This window comes from Dipodomys spectabilis, unplaced genomic scaffold, assembly GCF_019054845.1.
Source record: "Dipodomys spectabilis isolate Male_0828 unplaced genomic scaffold, ASM1905484v1 ptg000023l, whole genome shotgun sequence".
Classification (NCBI taxonomy): domain Eukaryota; kingdom Metazoa; phylum Chordata; class Mammalia; order Rodentia; family Heteromyidae; genus Dipodomys; species Dipodomys spectabilis.
In genome coordinates, this window is record NW_024870700.1 from 6421621 (window position 1) to 6433507 (window position 11887).

General features: G+C 40.3%; 1 protein-coding gene across 2 annotated transcripts in view; it reads right to left on the minus strand.

The window, feature by feature from the left end:
- The window catches only part of Pdgfd (platelet derived growth factor D), a 168019-nt gene extending 156418 nt beyond the window's left edge, over positions 1-11601 (minus strand). For both annotated transcript variants that reach the window (XM_042674946.1, XM_042674945.1), the window contains exon 1: positions 11271-11601. In XM_042674946.1, coding sequence (XP_042530880.1) covers positions 11271-11394 — 124 coding nt within the window. In that variant the 5' untranslated portion in view covers positions 11395-11601. The remainder of the gene's footprint in view (positions 1-11270) is intronic.
- Between the last annotated feature and the right edge of the window lie 286 nt (positions 11602-11887).

An 11887-nucleotide genomic window follows, 5' to 3' on the forward strand; every position in this document is an offset into this window, starting at 1 on the left:
TTATTCACTTTGCCAGTGTAGTTTAGTCATTAAGGAAAATATATACTAATTTCATTGCATTAAATAAGAACTCTCTTGTTTAGTATTGTGTAAATAACACAGTGTAACAAGCTTCTTTATAACCATAAACAGAAGGAAAATCTACAAATCTTTCTTTACTCATCCAAAGTTCAGACTCACATTTTAAGGCTTGTTCTTAATTTAGTTTTACTTCTTTCTTTTGGATCCTTTCATTAAGTAGCAAAAACTTCATGAAAGCATTCAAATACTATACTAAAAGGATCCATTTTAATCCGTATTATGTGAAGAGTACTTTTGCTATTGCTTTTATATGCTAGTTAAAAATCCTGCACATTTCATTCTCATAAATTTGAAATTAGATACGCTGATGCCTAAGGTAACAGTCTAAATGGTAGTGCCATTTTAGGATTGTGTAATGAAGACTTTTAGAAAATATAACCAATCTTTTCATCCCAGCCACTGTTTCCAATAGATATGAAATCCCTTTGCCATGCTAAAAGTAGAGGAGAGATATGAGAAGTGATTATGTATACTCACAATCACGAATACTATTTCCTTTAAAAACATGAGGATACATAGTTGACTGCTTCATGCTCCTGTGAAAGCATTCCATAACTACATAGTTTCTCATGCCTTTTTACCTCTGGGCTCTTATTGCTCCACAGCCATTGCAGCATATCCTAACGGGTCACAAACTGATTTTCCATCTCTATAATCTTTTCATTCTTTTTCTTTTATTTCCTATCTTGTCAATGATGTAACAACAACCCAGACAGTTAAGGCAGAAATCCGTCACTCTAGACTCAGAGTTTCAACTCCCTTTCCTTTACAATCTGATCAAGAGAGAGTGCTGGTGGCCAAAAGATCTGTTGTAAAAAGACACTGACTGATCTTCTGATTCATGAATCCTTATTGAGCTGCTTTGTGCTAGCCAAGGAAATAGGCAGGATGCTTAGCCACCATAAATCAGTCAGATCATCTATACTGGTTAGCATACATATGTCTGAAGATATCAGCTACACAGATGAAGTCCCACCATCGGCGTCCTGATAAAAATGGGGATCAACACCTAGGGATAAGCAGCAGGGTATACAGCATTCCCTGCAGGGACTGGGAATCTTTTTTTTTCTACCAAGGACCATTTGGATATTTATAACATGATTCTCAAGTGGGCCATACAAGATTATCAATAAAAACAGACATCTGTGGACAGCTGATGAGAAGCATATAAGAAAGATACAGGTCTGTCCTTGTAATGTGCCAAATGATTTCACCTGCCCCATACAGCTCACGGGCTGCATATTTCCTACTCAGGGATGAAACCGCCTGATCAGTACGTTCACTGAACATTCACTAAACAAACAAACAAAAAAAACATGATGCATCTGAAACAACAAGAAGAAAAGGATTAACACTACTAAGGAATTCACCAGTGAGTAAAAACCCAACATTTATAAAACAATTTCCCATTTACATTTACTATATTGGAGAATCTCTGTTCCAGCGGAACCACTCATGACAAACTAGAAGTACTACAATGAAAAGATAAGTCTAGAACTCAGTCAAGAGCAGGAGTAGAAAATTCAGACTTATGTGTCATTTGTACACAAGCAGTAATTAGTACTCCAGAGAGGATCAGTGAGATGACTAAGAAGAAAGATGGAAGTTCAAGCCTAAGGAAACATACCAGTATTTCTAAGGCAGTCAGGAAGACCCAACAGGATCCAGCCAAAGAAACAAAAATAAACAAGCCTCAATAAAATAAGGAAAATATTTCTCTCTGTTCAATATCTACTTTTAGAACATACTATTTGGTCCAAAAATGTTTCATTTGTAGAAGTTGGTAAGTTATCTTTTTTTTTTCTTTTGCCAGTCCTAGGACTTGAACTTAGGGCCCAGATACTATGCCTGAGCTTCTTTTTGCTTAAGGCTGGCACTCTATCACTTGAGCCTCAGCTTCACTTCCAGCTTTTTGGGTAGATTATTGGAGACAGGAATCTTAAAGATTTTCCTGCTTGGGCTGGCTTCAAACTGCAATCACTCAGACATAAGCTACAGTGCCCAGCATAATTTAACATTTTCATCTTCAAATGTTGGCTGAGAGGATGGAGACAAATGTTTGAAGACAGAAGAGCAGTGGACCTTAGAAATCACTTCATGAGACTAACAAAGACAGAAAGACAAAATCATGCAAAGGACAATATACTCAAACACAGACTGGCCAGTATGCAGTATGCTTGAGTGCAAGAACACTGCTGCTTCCTTGACTATGACAAAGTAAAGGTAATACCAGGTGTATGCTACTTTGTTATTAACATTTAGCCACATCACTCCCTGATGAATCCAGCTAGAAGATAATGATAGGTACACATATTATCTACCTACCTACCTACCTACCTACCTACTTACCTACCTACCTCCCCCCCCCCCTTTCTCTCTCTCCTATCAATCATAACACAGAGCTTGAGGCTATGATTAGGCAGCTCTTCTAGCCAAAAAGTAGACTTCGTACTTGTCACTGCTGAATTTGATCTTGGTATAATCAACCCAGCATTGCAACTTCAGAACATGTGGATTCTCTGTGAAATGTGCTCTACAGGTCCACGGTCTGTTGGTATAAATAAAACTTAGAGACTTCATTAAAGTTTTATTAGCTTTTAAAAAGTCTTACAACCATCCAAATAATTTATACAATTTATGTGGGTAGTTTTATGCTACAGTGGTGCAATTGAGTAATTACAACAGAGACCATCTGTCCTGAAAACCTAAAATACATACTGGCCCTCCATAAAATAGTCTACCAACTCATGTATCTAAACCAGCCTATTAACCATTCTTTCCAATTAAAATATGCAGGTTTGGTTGAAGTATTTTCTGTGCTTTCATTTAAGTTATTAAAGAATTTGAACCCAACAGGGTCTAAACCAAAATGCCAATATAAACTTTGTACACCACTCTTTTGACTAATACAAATTAGTTATTACTGAAAAGGTGATAATAGTTTTTTTTTATTTTTCCATTCAGGCTAAAATTGTTGTTCCACAGGATTATAAACATTGCCAATTTTCTGGCATAGCTCCATACATTCTTAAATTAATCCTGGCTAAATCCATCAGAAATATAATAAAAACTTTCCTTTATGGCTCAAGACCATTTTTTTTTTTTTTGCTAGTCTTGGGGCTTGAACTCAGGGCCTGGGTGCTGTCCCTGAGCCTCTCTGTGCTCAAGGCTAGTGCTCTACCAGTTGACCCTTCCTGGGCTGGCTTCAAACCATGATCTTCAAATATCAACCTCCTAAGTAGGATTATAGGCATGAGCTTTTGGTGCCCAGCAAGAATAGATATATGGATATATACATATACATACATACATATGAATTACTTTCTTTACTGGGTTGTAATATAGTACTTTATTGGCAACACAGAGAGATAGATTGGAATTATTTTTACCTTACGCAATGAAAAACCTAAGCTAGCAGCTTGCTTAGATCTTAGTTGAGCTTTTCACGGACAAGAAGTACAAGAGTAGGTAGGAAAGTCATGAACTGACTGTTCATAGCACATGAATGGTGTGAAAAACTAGAACTAGTCTTCATGCTTCTAGTCTGGTTAAGGTATAGAAAACATAAAACAAATATGATGAGATTATACAAAAATAATGACAAAAAGAAAGTAAAGACACATGGTCTTTTTATATCTACCGCCAGACGCTCATGACACACCGTGACACTGATTTTCCCTTTTAAGTGAATTTATTGCCTATTTAGATTGCTTTCCATAGTGAGGTTGCTTCGGCTAAATTCCAGAAACACTGGATGTTGCTTTATTGCCTGTTAATTATTTCAGTGGAACGCAGAATCTTTCAGCATCTTTGCACTTTTGGTCTGAAAAGACTTTCTCAGAACCAGCATAGTACAATCCACCCGTACTCACAGCTTGCAGCCAGCAAATTTCTCTAAGTACCATGAGTTCAGAGAATTCGTGGATTTCAATTTTAAAAAATAATCAAGAATCCTGGGCTGGGCTTGTGTCTGTAACCCTGCCTACTCATGAGGCTGAGATCTGAGAATCGTGGTTCAAGGCCAGCCTGAGTAGAAAGTCAGTGAGATTCTTATCTCCAATTAATTACCAAAAAGCCAAAAGTGGACCTGTTGCTCAAGTGAACAAGTGCTAGACTTGTGTGAAAGAAACAAAAACAAAAAACAAACTAAGGGAGGGAGCCTAGCCCCTAAGTTCAAGCCCCAATACTGCCATAAAACAAAAACAGGAAAGAAAAAAAAACCAAAACCTTGATATACAGAAGAGGATCATTATAGTTAATAACAAGGTATCATAGTCTTGAAAGATATGGCCACCAGTGGCTCACACCTGTGATTCTAGCTACTCAGGAGGCTGAGATCTGAGAAATACGGTTTGTTTAGAAACCAGTCTAGGCAGAAAAGTCCCCTTGAGACTCTTATCTCCAATTAACCACTCAAAAACCAAAAGTAGGGCTGTGCCTCCAAGTGGTGGAGCACTAGCCTTGAGTAAAAAGAGCACAGAGACAGTGCCCAGGCACTGAGTTTAAGCCCTACAACTGACAAAAAAAAAAATGAATAAATAAAATTTAAAAAAGAAAATTGCCAAGTGAGTACATTTTAAGTGTTCTCATTGTTTTAAAAAAGTGTTTAAGGTAATGTACATGCTCATTAGTTTGGCTTAGCAATCCTAACAATGTATAGCTATTTCAACACATTGTACATAATTCTGTTCATTAAAAATAAATAAATTAATTTCTAATAAATAAGATTTCAATTCATGTTTGACTTCATTACATAGACAAAGCACTACATTCAAACCTATCACTCTTCATAAATATATGCTATAAAATAGTACTCAAGTGAAAAAACTTAACATGTAAGAAAGGACCACTCTTGAAGATGAGAAGAAGCTCACACACTTGTGCTTCCAAACATTTCCCACCTGCTAATTAAACAAAACCCTCTAAACTGCAAACCTATAAATTATAACAAAGTACTATATTAATCTATCAGAATTAACCTCTTACACAGATACTAGCATCTGATATCAGTATACCAGGTAAGGACAGTGAGTCAGATAGATCATTACATATATCATCAGACCTTGTAAAAAAAAAAGCATTTGGCATTCTTGTTCTGGGAGAAAAAAATTCTTCAAAAGAAAAGTATTCTGTGGGCTTATTCATTTATTTATGACTCACATTTGGCCCTAAAACATTGTATGAGGAGACAGACCATTCTTAGTTCATGTTTATCTTGTATTCGCCCCTTTTGTTATTATATATTAACCACCCCCGCCCCCCCCCCCCCGGTGTCTTTAGTTTTTCTGCTCAAATTGTGCCTCTACAAAAGTTAATGCTCCCTCCCTTTTAGATGTCATTAATGGTGTAGTGGGGGTATGTGACATGATTTAAAATATTTGTCTAACGCTAGACAGGTTCCTTTTACACTTTTGACTGTGAGCTCAGCTCCTGCTTAGGACAGCATGTCTACCACACTGAGCTTCAGATAGGCATCTGGGATGAGGAGACACAAAAGTATCAAGATGCACTGGACATGGGTGTTTGGAAATTCTACACTAAGGAAGCTACTCAAGTCCTCCACTATCAAATTGCAAATGAAATGACTCTGTGCACAAATTCCTCACACAGTGGACATAAAACAGTACAGGCCTGGCTTTCTCCTCAGGAACAACAGCACTGAGCCTTCAAACAGAATGGACACGTCAGCATCCTAATGTCATCTTTCAGTGGCTTCCCACTGTGTCCAACAATTTAGAACTAAATTCCCTCACTTTTCCCTAAGATATGTATTTAAATGTTTTTTTTCTTTCATGCATTTGTTTCTAACGCATTTATATGATTATTTCTTTGTTGCTTTATATGTCCCTCCCCCAAAGTATAACCCCTGCTTTCACTGTATTTGATCTCAGTATAATTTGTGGAGGGGAAGGGGAAAAACAAGTCGTTTAAATAAGGATACAGGTGGACCCGTTGCAACAATGAGAAGTACAAGTTGTCATGTCGAAAATGAACTTTACAACTTTGGTGGGGGAGTTGGGGGAGGTTTGGAAGGAGGGGAGGCTTGGAAGGGATGGGAAGGGGAAACAAAGGAGGAGGGTACAATGCTTGATAAGAAATGTACTCATTATCTGGCCCATGTAATTGTAACCTCTCTGTACAGTTTTTTCACAATAAAAAATAAAAATAAAAAAAATAAATTCCCTCACTTTTCTTCCTGGGCTGCTCACTAAGCAAACTGGTTTACCTGAATTCTCTCCTCCGGATCCTGACAAGTTATCTCTATTGTTGTCTCTGCTGTTATCTCGACTGGAAAACTCCACTTCCTCTTCCCTGGGTCTCTAACGTCATGCCTCAGTTTAGAGGCTTTTGCCTTCAGGGAGATAGTTTCTCTAGTCTGTGTTAGGAGCTCCTTGGGAGTCCTGTAACTCACTATCTTTCCTCCATGAAACTACACTGTGCTTTCACAACTTCAACTGAGAATTTTTTTTTTTCAAAGAAAAACCTTGTTATTGGGGTTGGGAGTATAGCTCAGTGGTAGAGTGGTTGCCTAGCACAGGCAAAGATCTAGCTTCTGTCCTCAACACAGAAAGAGAAAAGAAAAATCTTGTGATGAACTCCAACATAGTATCTAAAACACAAGTCCAGACAAATGTATGAGGATGTTCTCCTGACAAAGAGGTGGAAAACTAGAGTTACATGTTTAGCAGCCTTGGTACTAGTGTACTGAGTTAGAAGATTACTTTTTTTTTTTTTTAGCTTGCCCTCAGATATTCATGCCTGCTATGCAGATGCTCTTCCATTTGCGCCACAACTCCAGCACTTTTTGCTCTGGTTATTTTTGAGATAGAGTCTTGAACTTTTTCAGGGGTAGCCTGGACCATGTTCCATGAAGTATACTTCCTGTCATAGATGGGGTGATAGATACTATTTGCCTGGGTTTGCTTGGAACCACCGTATTTCTGATCTAAGCCTCCCTTGTAGCTAGATGACAGACATATTGTCTAGAATTTTCACACTATGCAAAGCACCCAAGAAGTCAAGTGCAATTCTTGTTAATGATCACATTGGTCTACATAGTTGTAGACAACTATCTCTATATTGTCCACTGGACTATATCTTCCAAGATGGCAGAACTTTCTATTGTACCAGGTGACTAAGCATCTAGCAAAAGACATGGTGGACACTACAGAAGAAGGAAATAATAAATAAATAACCACTACACTAGAGCTCAGTTTCAGAGTTCAGGATAAAGAACTGCTATGTTACCTTTCATGTTTGTAAGATAGACCTTTTGTGAAAGGTCAATGTCACACTTAAATGGTCAGCACAGATGAGCTGGAAACAGCTTGTAACTGGTTTTACTAAAAGGTTTTCCAATTTTAAACAAAAAGAAATGCTTTTATCCCATTATTCAAGAACTGCCTTCTGACACTAACTAGATCAATTTCACAATGGAGAGTCAAGAGTATTTTCCAGAAAGGAGATGATTTGCACTATGACTCAGCTCTCAAGGACAAAGGCAGAAAGAGATCCACATGTCCTTCCCAGGTTGGAATTGTGGGCTGTGAAGCCAGAGACCTGTATGACAGCATGCTTAAGTTCTTGCTGGCCAGAACTGATGACTGGCTCCGGGGTTCTGTTCATCCTCTGACTCTTATTGCTCTGAAATAATGTGGTTTCACTTTCATTTAATGAAGGCTAAAATCTTGTAGACAAATCTCACTGTCATTCAATGACATTCATTAATTCAGAAACTAACGGTTTCCTGTAATACACAGCATTCCGACACCTGGTAAAACCCTCTCTTCAAAATGAACCTGGATGAATAATGGATAATGATGGCTCATGCATGTAATCCTAGCTACTCAGGAGATCTGAGGATTGTGGTTCAAAGCCAGCCCAGGCAGGAAAAATCTGTTAATCTCCAATTAACCACCAGAAAACTGGAAGTGGAGCTGTGGCTCAAAGTGGTAGAATGTTAGCCTTGAGTGAAAGAGCTCAGAAACAGACCCCGAGTTCAATCCCTAGGATCAACCAAAAACAGAACCTCCATTAAATATTATCACCTACATTGGCCATATTGTATTTAAAATAAGTAAATAGTAGTGTCACTGAGTTGCTACCTTTACACTTCTGGACCCACACTCTGAATAGTAACATCTGCTGTGGCCAATTAGTGTCACCAAAGCACAACTGCAAAGGCATTAAAATAAGAAGATGTAGCTGTTACTGCTAAATCAAGATTTTTCTCTCAGAGACAGAAAGTAAAACCAGTATGAAACAAGAATGATGATGAACACTTAATTACTGAAAATTATTATATTTTAAGCTTTCTTAGCTATAGAAGATCTCATTTCCTCCTGGAAGCAAGGGCAAAATTCAACTACTTTGCTCTATTGGGCTGCCTTCAGCTATTCTGCCAGATGAAAAGGTCTCTTGGGAGATGTCAGTTTGTAGCAAGGACACATCATGATGGAAAATTTTAGAAGAGTAGGAGATGACACCATATACCCTCCTATGACAGTAGGTATTCCATTTACATCAGTAACACTGCTTTCATATCATGTCATCTCTTAGCTACTCTGGGGATCTGGAGCCATTAAGCATAGTGTTTAGTGTCAGACTACACAGAATCCCACACACTCACCCTCATGCTCTTTTTACTGAACACCTGCCAATACTGTTCCATTCTTGACTACAACCCAACAGTGGGTAACAACCAACCTGGCTATCAGGAGCAACTGTATTACACAAAGAATGCTTTGTTGTCACCTCCTACATTCTTCTTTTTTGGTGGCTAGAGTGGAACTTGAACTTGGGGCCTTACAACTCTCACTTGGCTCCCCTGCTTCCCCCCCCCCCCCACAGGTGGTTCTCTACCACTTGAGACATACTTTCACTTCTGGCTTTTTTGCTGGTAATCTGGAGATAAGAACCTCAAGGAGTTGTCTACCCAGGCTGGCTTCAACTCCAGGCTCTCACATCTCAGCCTCTTGAGTAGCTAGGAGGATAGGTGTGAACCACTGGCATCTTGTCTTAACGTCTGAGAACCAAATCTTCTAACAGTCCCAACTTAATGTTTAGAGATTTTCATTTTTCATCTTACCCTTGAAACTATTCCTTACACATGTTTACCTCATTCTTTCTTTTAATTATCTTGTTTTGTATGTATGTACATATGAAGGTAGTATGTAAACATGTATGCATGTATATATGTGTATTATTGGACTTGAACTGAGGACCTGGGCACTGTCGCTGAGCTCTTTAGGAAAATCTGGGACTCAATCTTACCTCTGTGGGTACATCATTGACTGTCCTGTCTTTTGGAATGCACATGCTTTAAGAAAAACCATGTCATTTCAATTTTTCTAAAACTACCACCATTATGAGCATTTATTATTACTATATGGAAAATGATTTTTGCATCTACCTTTCTGTCCTTCCCAGTCTAGTGTGTAAGAGGAGATTTCTACTCAGTAAAATATTGAGCAATCCCACCAAAATGTGTGTGTATTGAGCAAGTTCAAAACAACTTTATCTACAATATGAAGAAATAAGAAATCTAGAAGTATGTTAAAAAAAATTGATGAAACAAACCATTTATCACATATACTAGGTAGATGTATAGAGATTTAACAATACAAACTAAAATGGGTGATATGTCCCAAAGACAAAACTGGGAAAAATCCAGAAATGTTATTACTTGGTTTAAGTCAGAAGCCTGGGTTAATGGCCAATGGTTGCATTTTCTGTCCTTGACTTCTTGTAACTGATACTTGGCAGGCTAAGGATTACAAAATTATGGTTGTGAAGTCATGCAAATCACGAAGGGTATTTTACTCTATGCAGCAAAAAGGGCATATAAAGTACAAGCTTAGAAAATCTACCAGGAGAAGATCTGTACCTATAAGAAACATTATAGAGCAAAACAAATAAAAGTTTGATCTTGAGCCCAAAACCTTTTTGAAGTTTAGTAAGAAGTATCTATGCTTCAACTAACATGGAAGGTCATCAAAAATTCACTGCTGGACTATTTTATATAAAAACACAGTTCTAAAGTTTCTGTGAATTATCCTGCTACATAGTTTACCATTTCAAATTACAAGAACAGGCTGAAATCCAACCTCTACCTGTCATCAGAAAATATAACAAAGTTTCTATTTATTTCTTCCAACACTGAAAGTCTTTCAGTGAAGTCTAAATTAAGAACCTATCAAGAAAGACATACAACAGTCCAACATTATCAGTTTTGACTGTGAAACCATTAAGTACAGCTTAATGAGCTCCTTGAAGAATCTGTTAGAACTTTAATCAAGCAGGAGAGAAGGATCTAATGTAGAAAAACAAAAGCAAAACCCCAAACCCACAAACTGTGGGAAGTCCAGGTACACTGCAGTAAGAGTTGCAGTTGCTGAGGAGACCAGCAGGGAATGAAGACCAAAACAACTCCAGATGTTGATAGAGGCCCCAGAAGCAAATTAAGCAATTGAGTGTTTGGACCCAATGACCCAGATGTCCTCCAGATTAAAGGAACACAAACAAGCCTGCCTGAGACCTTGCTTAGGCTGTCTGGAGGTGTCAGGAGGTGTATTCTTGGCAAGCAGTTGCAAAAACCTTCCATGAAGGTCCTTCCACAGTACAGAGAACAGCCCAGAAGCCTGGTCTAGATTCCTGAGTGTCTAAGCCCTACAGCACTCCAATGGGGAAAAGTCACTTAAGAGACTTAAAAGGCAACACACTCATCTAAAACTATTAATATATATACTCGCTCAAATACAACTGCATTGCCAAAACTCAGCATTCTCCTCCCCCACTCCTGCCAAAATACATTTTAAACAATAAATCACTCTATCAACTCCGGCACCTAACCCCAACCTGGTCTCTGCCAGTTGCTCCTCCAAAAGGTTAAAAGCCTGACCAAAGGGTGGCGCAGCGGCAACCTTCGCCAACCGTAGAAGCTGGGGTCCTGGCGTCCAACCTATTGTGCAGAGGGTTCTCTAAGCTTCAGTCCCCCTGGAAGGAGGGGACTCTCAGGACTGGGGACCAGCAGAAAACCTCCCCTCCCCAACCCAGCGCGTTCAGTCTGAGTTTGTGTGAAAGACTGAAAAGAGGAGGGGGGGGGGCAGGAAGGAGGAGGAAAAGTGCAGTGACAACCACCAAGGTGCTGTTTTTTTAATTGGGGGACAAAGTAAGGGCGGCTGTCTTACCGTCTCGCTGGAGGTTGGCCTTGCGCAGAGCCTTGAGGGATGCGCTCTGCGCGGTGGCCCCAGCGTCCCGCTGGCTGCAGAAGTTGGCGCACACCAGAGCGCAGAGGAGGATGAGCCGGTGCATTTGGGATGAGCGACCTGGGGACCGCGTGGCTGTCGGGAAAACACGCGGGTCCGCTGCTGGCCCGCCGCCGCCGCGCGCTCGCCCCGCCGCCCGGTTACACGCCGAGCCCGCTCCGAACTTCCTGCATGCTGAACTTTCCAGCGCGTGTGCGTGCCGCACTTCCTTGTGGCGCCGCGCTGATAAACGGGGACGGGACAAACAACAGGTTGACGTCGGGTCGCCCCCTCCGGTGGCCGGCCGCCGCAGCACAGCTGCAGAGGCGGCTGGCAGCGCCCCAGCCGCCGCGGGCCCCGGGGCTGCGCCGCGCTCCCACCCCGGAGCAGCCACCTCTGCATCCTGCGGGCCGAGGCCCCGGGACCTACTCCGCCACTGAGCATGCCCAGTGGCACAGCGGGCCAGGACTCGTCCGGCACCCTGGGTTTTGCTCTACTGGTGGGACCAGAAAGAGAGCAGGGAACCCGCTGGCCGGGAGCAGTGGGAGATGGGCGAAACC